The 13,195-nt window shown below is 60.6% G+C and overlaps 1 protein-coding gene across 9 annotated transcripts in view; it reads right to left on the bottom strand.

Annotated features, from left to right (window-relative positions):
• The window catches only part of KCNQ2 (potassium voltage-gated channel subfamily Q member 2), a 48,540-nt gene extending 35,853 nt beyond the window's left edge, over positions 1-12,687 (bottom strand). For 4 of the 9 annotated variants that reach the window (XM_061436907.1, XM_061436910.1, XM_061436911.1 and 1 more), the window contains exon 1: positions 12,334-12,686. In XM_061436907.1, the coding sequence (XP_061292891.1) occupies positions 12,334-12,629 (296 nt within the window). In that variant the 5' untranslated portion in view covers positions 12,630-12,686. Of the gene's footprint in view, positions 1-12,333 lie in introns of all 9 variants that reach the window. The other 5 variants (XM_061436912.1, XM_061436916.1, XM_061436914.1 and 2 more) reach the window with 3 other exon arrangements.
• Between the last annotated feature and the right edge of the window lie 508 nt (positions 12,688-13,195).

The following is a 13,195-nucleotide window of genomic DNA, read 5'->3' as shown; positions in this document are numbered from 1 at the left end:
ACCAGATGGCAGGAGGGACTTCCATGGCCTAAGCTCTGAGCAGAGATGGACCCCTCTTTTGAAATAGGTCCTGAGTGCAGGGGTCTGACGACAGAGAGGAGGGGCAGGCAGGAGATGACGGGAGGGACTGAGGGTGCTGGAGGCTTGGGCGTCAGCCAGAGGAGCCCCACAGCCAAGGCTGACAACACCCATTGAGGCAGGGAGCCCACAGCTGTGCCCGCAGGCCCTGGGTGCCCATGTGTGTGGTCTGCCTGCCCCTGTGCTCTGGGGAGGGACAGCCCCCACTTCCGGAGGGAGACCCCACTGCCTCCGGTTCTTCCCTCCTGCCTCCTTCCCCCATCTGACTTCAGGGAATATTTCTCTTCTGGCAAAACATGACTAAGCCTCTGCCACCTCATCCCACATCACTGTTGGGAGGGCACCAGGGTGGGGGCCGTGGTGCAGGCAGGGACGGCCCCCCTAAGGTTGTCCCCGCAACTCAGACTCCCCCTTCTCCAAAGACTGAGTCAAAAGGTAGCTGGGATTACTCGCCTTATTCTACATATTTAATGAGATAGGTGTACATGCTCAGTCATGTCTGACCCTGTGTGACCCCATAGACTACAGCTTGCCAGGCTCCTCTGTCCATGGGATTCTCCAGGCAAGAATACTGGAGTGGGTTGCCATGCCCTCCTCCAGGGGATCTTCCTGACTCGGGGATCGAACCCACATCTCTTACGTCTCCTGCACTGGCAGGGGCATTCTTTACCACAAGTGCCACCTGGGAAGCCCTTAATGAGATAAACCTCTCATAAGCAGGTGGCAGGATTGGGAGGAAAAATAGTCGTGTTGCTATCACCCATTTGCTCGCCCCCAGGCCCCAGAGCTGGGAGAGGAGAGTGGGAAGGGGTCACTGACATCGAGCCCCACCCCCAGGCTGGAATTCACAGCATGTCTGCTATGCTCCAGGCACCCAACAACTGACAGACGGGGAAAGTGTGTGTCCATTTTACAGATGAGAGCACAGAAGGAGCACAGAGGCTGTGAAGCTGCTCACTGCAGCCATGGGGGCCAAGCCTGAGCTCCCCTTCCACTGGCGGGGTCCCCAGAATAACGTCCATTCTGATAAGACTGTGCCTCCCTGGGGGCCGGGTGACCCAGGAGCCAGGAGAGACCGGGGGAGGGGGAGCCACCAGTGTGAGGTCCCTGGGGAACCTCCCGTTGCCTCGTCCTTCAGGACTGCAGCCGGCGCCGCAGCCTGGAATCTAATTTCACTGCCTAATAAACTGCTCTGCCTCCAGGATCCACTGCCACGTCCAATCTCTGGGAGCGACAGGAAGCCTGGATTCCTGACGGCGGTTCAAGGTGCAAAGCAGATGCAGGGAACCACTCGTCATCCTGCCAGGATCAGAGGGAGCTGGAGGTTCCATGCAGACCTCTTCCCTGGAGCCTGGGCCACCAATGGGGCAGCACCCAGTCTACTGCAGCCCAGCCAGGCCAATCAAGCCTGCTGCCAGGAGAACAGAAGACACTTGGAGACACCACCTGAACCTAAGGCCATGGCAGTGAAGGGGGTGGGCCCTGGGAACCTTGCAAACAGCATGAGCTCAATCAGTGCCTTGGACCTGACAGGCTCTGACCCAGAAATCTCAGACCCTGGGAAGGTTCAGCTTCAGACTCAGCATTCAAGGCCTCTACAAATGACCTTGGCCTCCCTTGTTCTGGCCCCCAACGCCTTCCCCTGCTCCCTGCTGGACCAGAGGTCACTCCACATCCACAGCAACCCCCACATCCAGCCCTCTCTCTCCCAACACCCAGGGCAGGAAGGCGTGCTCGGGGGACCCCTTATGCTCCCACTGGCCAGTACCTCGGATGGCTCTTGTCCTCCAAAGCCTCGGCCACAGGGAGAATCTGGTGAATGTCTGGTCCTACCCTTCCCACGCACCAGTCCCCTGACCACGCACCAGTCAGAAGCCCCAGGTTCCAAGGGACCCCCCAGTACCCCCAAAAGAGTAGACATCTGTGGTGAAGCCCCAGGGGCTCCGGGAGCTACAGGAAGGGCTCTCCCCTGGGGCCAGGCCAGACAGGAGGACCCCTGGGGCCCTGGCAGGAAACCCACTGGCTCAGCACCCACAGAGACCACTTCCCCAGCCCCTCCCATCTCGTCCCCAAGATGGCCACTGCACGTGGGATCACTCTCCAGTAGTCACCTGTCTGCACCCAGAGCCAGCACTGACAAAGGCTCACCCGAGTGCCCTCCTCCATCCCACGTCAAACAGGTTTGGGGGTATTTTTTGTTTGTGTGTTTGTTTTAGCCAAACTGCATGCAGGATCTTAGTTCCCTGCCCAGGGGTTGAACCTGTGCCCCTTGCAGTGGAAGCTTGCAATCTTAACCACTGGACGGCCTTGGAATTTCCCCTCCATCCCCCATCAGAGTCCACCCGCAGCCAGCCTGCACACATGGATGGGTCCCCTCGTCATCCCCAGCCTCCTCAGACACAACAGTCCCCACCAGGCTCACAGCCCTCATCAGGGGTCCTCCCTGCCAAGACCCCATCTCAGGCCTGCTCCACCAGACTCTTCCATCTCTCTGTTCCCCATTCCCACTACCCGACACCCTACCAAGACACCTGGAGGAGTGCCCATCTCCTCCCGCCAGCTTCCCTGCTCCAGGGCCTTTGCACGCTCTCCTCTACTGCCCAGCACTCTCTGCTGCATCCCCAGTGCAGGGCTACCCCCGTCCTCATGCCCAGGTGCCATGCTCAGCATCACCTTCTGCAAGAGGCCCCCACCTCCCTCCAGTTTCTCTCCTGGCGCCCCCAATCATCCTGGTGCTAGCTCTTTTCACCTGCTCTGCTCATCTGTCCCCTCAGTGTGCAGCCAGAACCCGCACACGGAGTGGGCCCACATCCTGACAAAGGGCAAGGTCAGCTCCAGCCCACAGCCTCCATCAGACAAGGCTCGATAGTGCAGACCCGCCAGACAGTTTGGGAGTAAGGAGGCAAGAAGGGGCCACGGACAGAGGCCCAAGGGACCCAGAGGCTTCTGAAGGCAGAGGGTGGGGGTCGTGGGACCAGGAGAGTACGGCACACCCCAGGGAGCCTGGCCACACATGAGTTCACAGGCAGCAAACGCACTCATTAAAAACAGGAAATGTTTGCGTGTGTCCACACAGAGCCATGAACTCAAGTGTTCACAGCAGCTCCAGACACCCCAAACTGAGGGGGACACCCCACAGGTCATCAGCAGATGCACAGTGGGCAACTGGCCCCTCTGCAGTGGAACATGCTCAGCCTTTAAGGGGAGCAAAACACTGACCCAGGTCACAACCTGGATGAACCTTAACACATGACACTCAGTGAAGGAAGCCAGATGCGAAAGTCACACAGTATGTGATCCGCTCCCATGAAATGTCCAGAACAGGAGCTACGGCCCCAGGGGCTGGAGGTGGGGAGACAGACTGGATGGGCTCAGGTGTCTTAGAGGGGGACAAACACGTCCCAAGACCAGAGACAGCTGGTGGCTGCCCCTCACTGTGAACCCAAAAAACGCCCCCAATTGGCCACTTTGGAATGACTAATTGTACATTCTGTGAGTTTCACCTCGATTACAGAAGAAAGACGGGCAGGTTGTCAGGCTCTGAAGAAGCAAGTGAAGCCCCATCCACATGCTTGTGCCCAGGCCAGCCTTCTCACCTGGGTCTCAGCTTCCCTCTGAGAAAGTCTCAGATAGCCCACCCCTCCCCATACACTGCTTCCCACACCCCTGCCAGCAGGGAACCTGACCCATCCTTAGAGGAAAGACACTGCTCTGAGGCCTCTGGGGACAAGAAGGGCCCCAGCCTCCCCTAGAGAAGCCTCAGCATCCACTCGCAGGGAGCAGGCAGCCACTAGCTGGTTGATTTCCTCAGTCGTGGGAGAGGGTCCCCTCCAGGTGTGTGTTCTTCCATGGTTTTCACTGAGTTCTGTCCTCGTAAGGCCTGGACTCCCCCAGGCCCGGCTCACTCTGGGGGCCCCGTCTGGAGGTGTGTCCCCCGGGCCTGCCACACACTCCCCCAACACAGGCACCTTTGGGGAACTGCCCTAATCAGGCGGTCAGCATGGCTGACTCTGGCCCCTACAGGTCCCACAGCCCCGCCACATGGAAGCCTGGGCAGGAGTGGGGTGGGGACGGGTCCCCCAAGGGCACACTGCTGTGGACAGGCTTCTGGGCTCAGAACACAGTGCAGATACCAGCTTTCGGGGGAGAGGGGCTCCCCCAATGAGGGGGTCAGTTTGGACTACACCCCTGGTATCCAACATCCCCTTTGTGAGCACAGGAGCCACTCGGGGCTCAGGGCACCCCAACCACTGTTCTCCTGACTCAGGATCTCTCATAGAGTCACCCCCCACCCACTGCCCCCAGGTTGACGGGACGGCCAGGTTTGCTCCCCCAGACTCTTCCTGAAGACCCTCCAAGCAGCTCTCAGGCTGGTCCTCCCACCACACTCCCACGGCTCCCAGCTCACTGGTCCTTTACAGACACCCCCAGCGTCCTCTCAGCCTGCACTTCACGCCTCCAGCAATGGAGGGCTCACCCTCGGGCAGGACCTCATTTTAACAAGCCTCCTCCTGGGCCCCTCCCCAGGCCAGCACCCAGAGCCACTAAGGGCGCAGGGTAAGGGATTGGGGACAGGGCCACGTTTTGCCCCACTCCGGAGAGATGGGGAGCCTTGATGACAGAGACAAAGTCCAACATTTGCCCAACTGAGGCTTGTCTGACTCCACGGGTAAATCCCCACTGCACACGGTCAGTGTGGAGGAGGGTGACAGAGTCTGAATCTGATCTCCTTTGAGAAACACAGATGCTCGGAAACAGATCAGGAATGACAAACGCGCCTCCTCGGGTTTTCTGCACCTTCTCCGTCTCCTACAGTGGACGTGTGCAGTATTCAGAATCAGAAAGGATAGAAAGAAAGCACCATAAACAGGTGCTTCTCTAAGAGGCCGCCAGCCCCCTCTCTCAGACCACGCGGTGCTGTCTGCCCACTGCATTGCCTGAAACACTGGGTTTCCATCCAGAAGATATTAATTCAGCTCTCAGCTAATTAAACTGCAGATTGGAGAGAACCATCTTGGAGAACGTTAACCAAGGAGGAAAGAGCACTCTAAGCACAAACAGCTGAATCTGGAGACAGAAGCAAGTGGTCCAGACAAAGGGTGCCCATGCGTCTGCCCCAGGAGCCCCTTCCCCGCGCCAGCCACTCGTGGACAAAGCCCCCGTTCTCCACGGTCCTGCACGGAGTTCACAGGGAGAAACAGCCAAGGGTTCCTGATCAGGACCACGGCCAGCGCCCTGCCCAGCCCTCCAGTCACACAGGACCCAGCCTCCCATCCCGACCCCAACAACCCCCCACCAGAGGCTGAGCTCTAAACACTCCCACTTCTTGTTCCTCCAGTGAAAGTCAGAACCCTGCATCAGACCCTGCCCTCCTACTGGAGGGCCGTCCAGGTACTGCCACTACATCCTACATCAAGGCTCCGTCTCCCCCGTGGATATGGCCCAGCAGGACTGGCAGTCCCTTAGGGCCCTGCTTGCAGGAACAGAAACAGATCAGCAGGTGCTTGCCCAGGCTCCCCCCACTTCTGCACCCCCCATGACCCCACTTCCTTCCCCAAAGCCTGGGATCCCAGGAGAAACTGGCCTTTTCCTCAGACAAACCTTTCAAGTATTTTTTCAAGCGTTAAATGGAAAAGCAAACTCAAGAGTTCTAAGCTCTCTAGTTGGGTCAAGACTGAGGCTCCAAGGAGGGAAGGGGGGCCAGACAGGACCTAGAGGAGGAAGGGGCCTGGGTAGGGGCCGCACGCAGCAGACTGCCAGGAACAGCCTGGGAGCTGAGACCTGCCACCACCGCTGATGGCCAAGGGATAGCTCAGGACAGTTTCCAACAACTCCTCATAGGACTTTCTGGAGCAAACATGTTCTGCACGGTTACAAAATTATTCCAGGTAATCCAAAAAAAATAAACAACTAATTGTATTCAAGACAGATAGCAGGCAGAGCCTAAGAACACTCAGATCTGGGCACATCCTGAGGGTGAAGGTCAGACTCAGGGATGGAAGCTGGAACACACCCAACCTCCCATTTCAACTGAGTGAAGCCACCATAGCCTCTACAAGGAGCTGCTGGGAAAGGCCTGCGCATCTGGTGTCCCCTTCCTTTGGCCAATCCCAGATGCTGGGCAGTGGGACCAAGACTCTGGGCAGCTGGTGGCCAAGGAGAAGTGAGAGTCCCCTCGCAGGCAGACCTTCCTCAGACCAGGGGTCTCACCATGTCCTTGGACCTGCTAGAGAAGCCGAGGGCCCTGACCATCACCTGCCTGGCTGAGTGCTTGTGGCCCCACTCACCAGTACATGGCCTTGGATCTGTTCATGAGACAGGCTCACCTGGGCTCACACCCCAGTGTCATGACACCTGACAAACGTCCTGTTCTCCCTCCAAGGGGCATCATCCTGACTGTTCCCAGGGGAACCCCTTTCCGTGGTAGAACACACACTTCCCACACCCAGGCCTTCACAACTGGGAACTCTGGGGCCCGCCACCCCCACAGGCTCTGACTGGGCTGCAGAGAAAGCCACCCAAACTCAGAGCAAATTGGGGGATGTGGGCTGCGGCTCTGCAGCAACCCCTCAGGAGGATTAAGGGCCCTGGAGACCCAAGCGTCCCCAGCCCGGCTTCCTCCTGCATGAATGGAAAGCTTGGTGCCGCCCAGCTTCAAACAACAGACTTCAGCCTCTAACTCCAGACCATTTGTGTTCAAAACAGCCCCCAGACCACCTACCTCCAACTCTGGCCAAGGCTGTCCTGATTCACGTGAGGAACAGACAGCCTTTAGAAATAGTCATCTCTGTCCCAGACCCCTCCCGCACACACCCACGTCACCGAGAGAGGTCTCGGGGTTCACCGTCACCCCACCAGCTCTCAGGGAAGTGAGAACATTCACTGGGCAATGGCAGCCCGCAAAAGTGGAGGGAGGGGGGCAGCTTTGTCCAACCCTCCCCCACGTGGAAGGCGGAGTCCCCGGGGGACAATGCAGGACTGCAGGCCCCTCTTCTTTCCACCTCAGCTCTCACCAAACTGGCGCAGCCTTTCTGGCCAGGTGGGCTGCAGCCGGGAGGGCACAGGTGAGGCCTGGTTCCCGGGGCTGCAGAGCTGTCAGAAAGCACAGCCGGGCACCTGGGGCAGTGCCACCTGGAGGTGGGCTCCTCCTGGTGGCCTGCATGGCGCTAAGTCACCATACAGCAGCTCATCGGCACACAGCCCACAGGGAAACCTGAAGTCCCCTTCATGGTCTAGGTCCACGGCTACAACCTGTCCACCGTGGTGCTTTTCAAACCAAAACCGTGTGGCTTCCTCACTTGGAGGTACCAGGTGCTAGGACCACTTAGCGATGAAAGGAAGACCTCCCCCAGCACCTGGACAGTGGCAGAACAAGCGAGGTCCTTTAGGGGATGGCCAGTCCCCCGGACAAATACGCAGCATCAGACCGGGCCCCGGGTCTAATCGTGCGGCCACATTCATAGCGGCCCTGAACCCCTGTCCAGACCAGCCCCTGGCCAATGGACTGAGAACATGCCAGACTGGGCTAAGGGCTGGGCTGAGGGCGGATGGCCCAGGGTGCTGTCCCAGACGCACCCACCTCCATCTGCCTAGAATTCCTCCTGCGGAGCAACTCATGATGCAGCCAAGACCCCGTGACCGTCACACACGTCGGGCGCTGTGTTGAGTGATTCACAGGAGACAAGCCCAGAGCCATGTCCCCACGTCACAGACACAGACACGCAGGGCCCTGCTCCAGAAGTGGCTGTGGGGGCAGGATCCCTACCAGGCTCGCCTGGAGCCCCCATCCCCACCGCCCACCCGCCTTCACCCACACATGTCCTCTGAACCATCACTGGTTATAACCTCAGGCTGCGCCTAAGAGGGGTATGGGGACGATGAGGTGACATCTGGTACTAATACATGTGCCCACCCAGGAAAGAGCCTGCATTTATACTCAAGAATGTTTTCAGTGACCCGCCTACCAGCTAACCCCAGCACAGTTTGTAGTAATGAGGTATCGGACACGGACCAACGTCCCTCACATGCTTCACCCCTGGAAGGGCAGCAGCTTCCAGTGACCCTCCCTGGCCCCGCCCCCTGCCCCCCTCTCCGTCCTCCTCACGCGCCCGCCTCGGTATGGAGGCTCAGCCCTCCGCATGGTCTCTTCCACCTCCCCGGCCCTCAGCACCTCCCATGAAAGGCCCAGAGTACCCTCAGTCCCCTGGACCCTGTTCCTTCTCCAGTGGGTTCAGAACCCCACTCCCAAGGGTAGGGGCAGCCTGGTGGGCTCACTAGGAGGGACTCAGAAGGTATTGTGAGCAACAGCCAGAAGCAGAAGCGGCCTCTGCTTAGCCGGAGTGCTGGGATTAACAAGAGTCTGAGCATTCATTGACTGACTCAAACAAACAGGGGAAGACATCCCCTTAGACACTCCCTCCACTGCTGAACTCAGTCTATGCTCTCAGAAATGACCCGGTCCCTCTACAGACACTCCAGGGTGAGCCGTTTTCAGGTGCGGTTCCCATTCAACGGTCCCCCCCACCGCGCAAGAATCTACGAAAAGACAAGTTGTGAAGTTTGACTTGTACTGATTTCTAACAAAACAGAGGTCTTTCTTTATTCTGATCTGTGAAACTGTCAAGAACAGAGCTTTCAACTGACTGTTACCTTGAAGACAAAGACTGTCTGTGGGGCATCACGGCCCAGTGTAATTAGACACCATGATTAAAAAACATTTCATGGTTGTGGGAGGGAAATCCTACAAGGAGGCCTGAGGTCTCCAGATGGGCGGCCAGAGACAATCAGCCAAGCCCTGGTCTCCCTGGAAACCACAATCCTCCTACCTTCTCACCTTTGGGGAAATTTCCATAAGATTCTCCAACTCTCCAATCAATAGTCACTTCCTCCTCAGGAGGGTGGGGGAGTTTGGGAGCTGGAAGAAGCTGAGGACATGGCCATTCAGACTCCAGCCTCCTCTCAAAGCAGAGCCCTGGTCACTCGCCCTGGGCCCACACTCACCCCCAAAGGCAGTCAGGGTGAGGAGAAGAGTGACCAGCCCGTGAGGTCCAGCCTTGCCCACTGAGGACAGACGGATGAGAAGGGGCAGCAGGCAGCCTGCACGTGACCAGATGTGGAGCCAACTGGGTTATCCAAGGCCATGCAGGGGATGAGTAAAGGCCCCAAGGTCCCAGACCCCCATCCTGCTGCCCCCAGCCACAGGCCCAAACCGTTGCAGGCCACCAGAGGTCTAGCTGACGCCATCTGAGGATAGAGGAGGCTCGGTGTACCAGCCCAAGAGAAGGCAACTCACAGCAGTGAGCTGGTGAGATAAGCCCTGGCCTCCAGGGGTCAGTCCCTGCCCTGCATTGCCAGCATTTTCCATCTGCCTATTTTAAACACCATTTCATTGGCAACTCCTAGTGGCTTTTGGATGTTGGAAGTTAGCCAATCTGCACCCAAGCTCTGGGCAGAGACCCCTTCTGGTGTGAGTGGGGCAACTCCGGAATTCTACCCCTTGCCTTGGTCTTCCCACCAGTGAAAATGGGGCCACAAAATGAGAAAAACCTGAGACCGGCAGACTGCAGGCCCGCAAGATGTGTGGTTCCTCTCTCCTCCTAACTCAGGCCTCAAGCAGATCCCTCACAACACCAGCCTGCCCGCCCAGGGGAAGGAGTCATGTGGGGAGGGGTCTGACGGCCCAGGGACTGCTCTCCCTCCAGCCCAAGCAGAGGAAGAGACCTCGGGGCTGAGCAAGGTGGCCCGCCCTCCACCTGATCTGAGATCCCTCCATACTCAGGGAAGCCTCCTGCCTTCAGAAGTGTTTCTGGGGCCGCTCCCAGGCAGAGGCAGTGATGGCCATAGCCCCGGGCCTAGAGGCACGTTCAAAGAGACGGCCCCTTCTGCAAAGGGTGGGAGAGAGGGAGACGGGGCTTGGCCTGATGCCCACCAAGCCAGGGGGGCCACAAGGCAGCCGCCTCCTTCCCCTCCTCTGATGCTCAGAGGGTCCGGCACACCCCTGCCTTCCAGAAGCCAGGCTTCGGTGGCAAAAGGCAGAGGAAGGTGGCCTAGGAAGGCAGCGCTGCCCACCCCACCACAATGCTCCCTGCCCCCATGGCTCCCCCAGGCCCAGCTCAGGAGGGGCTTGAACTGGCTTAATTAATGAATCAACAAACCAAACTGAGGAGTGTCGGTCCCTGCTGGGGGGTGGGGGGAGGCTGGCAGTGTGCACAGGGGAGACCACACCCTCGGGACCAGAATGAGGGCAGAAAAGGTCTCCTAAGACTGATGGCCTGGGCCCCAAGGATGCGCGGGGCCTAGGGACAGTGGCGAATTCCATGCTCGGGGACTGGGTGATGGTTGATGAACAAGAGAGGACAGAGATGTCGCTGTTCAGGGAGTATCCCGGGGCCAGGTGAGGGGAGGCCCCATACAGTTCACCTCCACAGCGCCTTGGGGGCAGGGGCAGCTGGGCCCCTTTACTGCCCCGGAGCCCCCATGCGCTGCAGGCCCACTTGTCCTGACTTAGGGACACTTGAGAAGGAGGCAACAGAGACCCCACTCTGGGAGTGGCTGCCTGGACCCTGGCCCCACACACTATCCCTACAGCTTTGGATGCAGGAAGCACAGACGGCTGACTGCTTCAGGCTGGGCATGGAGGGGCCAATAGAGGGGGCCTGGGAAGCCCTGCCAGCTGGGACCTTAGTGCCAAAGCACAGAAAACCCTCCAGTAGCCCCACTGTAGGTCAAACAGGAGTGGGGGCACCGTGGGCTGTGTCCATGGGTCAGAGGTCACCTCAGGCCAGGACCTGCTGGCCAGAGCCGGCCCCCAGGACCCACTTGAGCCCCAGCCCGGCAGGAGAGAAGACAGGGTTCTTCCAAGGGTGAGGAGCACACCTGGGCACATCCGCCCAGGGGGATTACCAGGGTGGAGCGACCTCCTCAGGGTTGGCAGGGCTGATGCGGTGCCAGGGGAACCTCTGGGGACAGTGCCCAGGAGGTCTCCAGGGCCGTGGTGACCCACTCCTCAGCAGCTGGGCACTTCCCTCCCAGGGTCTTCTCCCCCCTCCCACGGAGGGTCCATACAGAGCATACACTCACAGGGCACAGCACGCTCTTGGGGCACACAGCGCCTGTTCTAGGTGGGCCCTCAGTTGGTAGGAGATGGTTTCCCAGAATCCAGCCCTCACTCCCATCCCAAAATGCCTCTTCTCACAAAATGGCCGAGTCCCAGCCCCAGGCTGGCTGGGATGGGAGACAGCGCCTGCAGGCTCAGAAGCCATGCACACCACCGGCATGGGTGCGCACACACACACACACACAGGCACAAACGCCACACACGTGCAGACACCCATGTGCACACGCTGGCCCCGGCCACCAGCCCTGCCTCAGGAGCCAGGGGGTCCCTGAACACTGGGCCTGGGGACACCGGCAGCCCTTTCAAGGCCAGGGCGGGTGGCTCCAGGATGGTGGCACCCCTTCTCCTGGGGGTCCGCTCTGCCAAGGAAGGGGTCCAGAGCCCAGAATGTGCACAGGGGCCTCAGGCATACACCTGCCCCTCCTGCTGCTGAGAGGGGTCAGGGCTGCGCTGCGTGGAGGGAGAGTGGGGGTTCAGGACAGCTCAGGGATGGGTGCAGGTGCCACGGACAGGACAGCCAGCTAACTGCCCTGGGCCTAGGGCTGGGGAGGAGAGTAAGATTTGGACCCCTCCCCATTTCAGCAATCCAGGCGCTCAGCCTGGACGAAGACCAAGCGGCTTGGGGGGATGGGGAAGGGTAAGCCAGCCCCTCTCCCATTTCCCTTTCTTTGGAGGAACCCATGTAGAGGGGGCCCCCCAGGAGTCCAGATCCAATGGCAGGACGGGCAGCGCTGCGCTTCCTCCCAGGCCGGCCCTTTGTTCCGTACAGCGACCGTGGGGAGGGGCCTCTGGGGCTGAGGAGGGGAAGCTGGGGCGTTGCAAGGCTCCCCATCCTGCGGGGGAGGGGCTGATGCAACCCAACCAGGCCGCGGGAGGGCGGGCGGGGGAGGGGGACAGACGCCCCCGCCCGGACCTGAACGCCGGATCCCAGAACTCCTTTCAACCGTATGTCTCCAAAATCGCTCTCCGACCTCCGTCCCCCACTTGAACCAAGGGACCCCAGGCACACGGTGTGACCGACGCGGGCGCCCGGACACAGACGGAGGCCCTCGTCCCCTGCAGCTGCGCGCCCGCGGGCCACCAGCGGCCGATTGGCCCGGTGCCCCGAGACCCGCGCCCCCGCCCGGGTGGGCACTCACACGTAGGCGTGGTAGATGAACGCCCAGCCGCGCGGCCGCTCCAGCACGTTGTAGAGGAAATTTTGCAGCTTGCGGTAGAAGGCGTTGCGCTTGGGGGGCTTCCCAGCGCCCGCGCCACCCGCACGCGGCTTGCTCAGGATGCTGCCGCGCTTGGGGGCCTCGGAGCCGGCGATGAGCAGCGCGCCGTCCCGGGTGGAGTCGGGCGCGCCGGGGTCCAGCCCCACGAAGCCCACCTTGAGCTTCTTCTCCCCGCTCGGGCCAGGGTACACGCCACCGTTACGCGACTTCTGCACCATGGTGCCGGGCGGCGCCCGGGCGGGCGCGGGTTCAGCGAGGGCGGCGCGCGAGGGGCGGCGCGGGCCCGAGCCCAGGTCCCCGGCCCGGGAGCCGCATGGCCGAGGCGGCGGCGGCGGCGGCGGTGGCGGCGGTTCCGCGCTCCTGCCGGGCCCGGGCCGCGCGCGGGGACGTTGCGGCCACCTAGCTCCGCGCGCGCCTGGGCGCCTGGCCCGAGGCCGCGCCGGCTCCGCCCGCCGCCTCGCCCCGCCCCCCGTTAACTCCTGCGCCGCCGGGAAGGGAGGGGAGGGGAGGGGAGGGGAGGAGGGGGGAAAGAGATGAGGGAGGACCGGACTGGGCCACTGAGCCCAGCCCTTCCCGCTCCTGCGGCCACGTGTGCCCTGGTGAGGGAATCCGGACCCCTGGTCCCCTCTGGGTGGGCGGAACCAGGCAATCACACCGCCTGACCAGAGCCCCCAGCTCTCCCTGGCCCCAGCTGAATTCTAACCAGCTGACCTGGACTGGACACCTTGGAGCCGGGGAGACAGGAGCTCTTGCCAGGCTCTCTGTTATAAAGCCCAGTCCCCAA

The sequence above is a fragment of the Bos javanicus genome, chromosome 13 (assembly GCF_032452875.1).
Source record: "Bos javanicus breed banteng chromosome 13, ARS-OSU_banteng_1.0, whole genome shotgun sequence".
Classification (NCBI taxonomy): Eukaryota; Metazoa; Chordata; class Mammalia; order Artiodactyla; family Bovidae; genus Bos; species Bos javanicus.
Note: the sequence above shows the minus strand (reverse complement) of the source record. Positions and strands in the feature narration are given on the sequence as shown.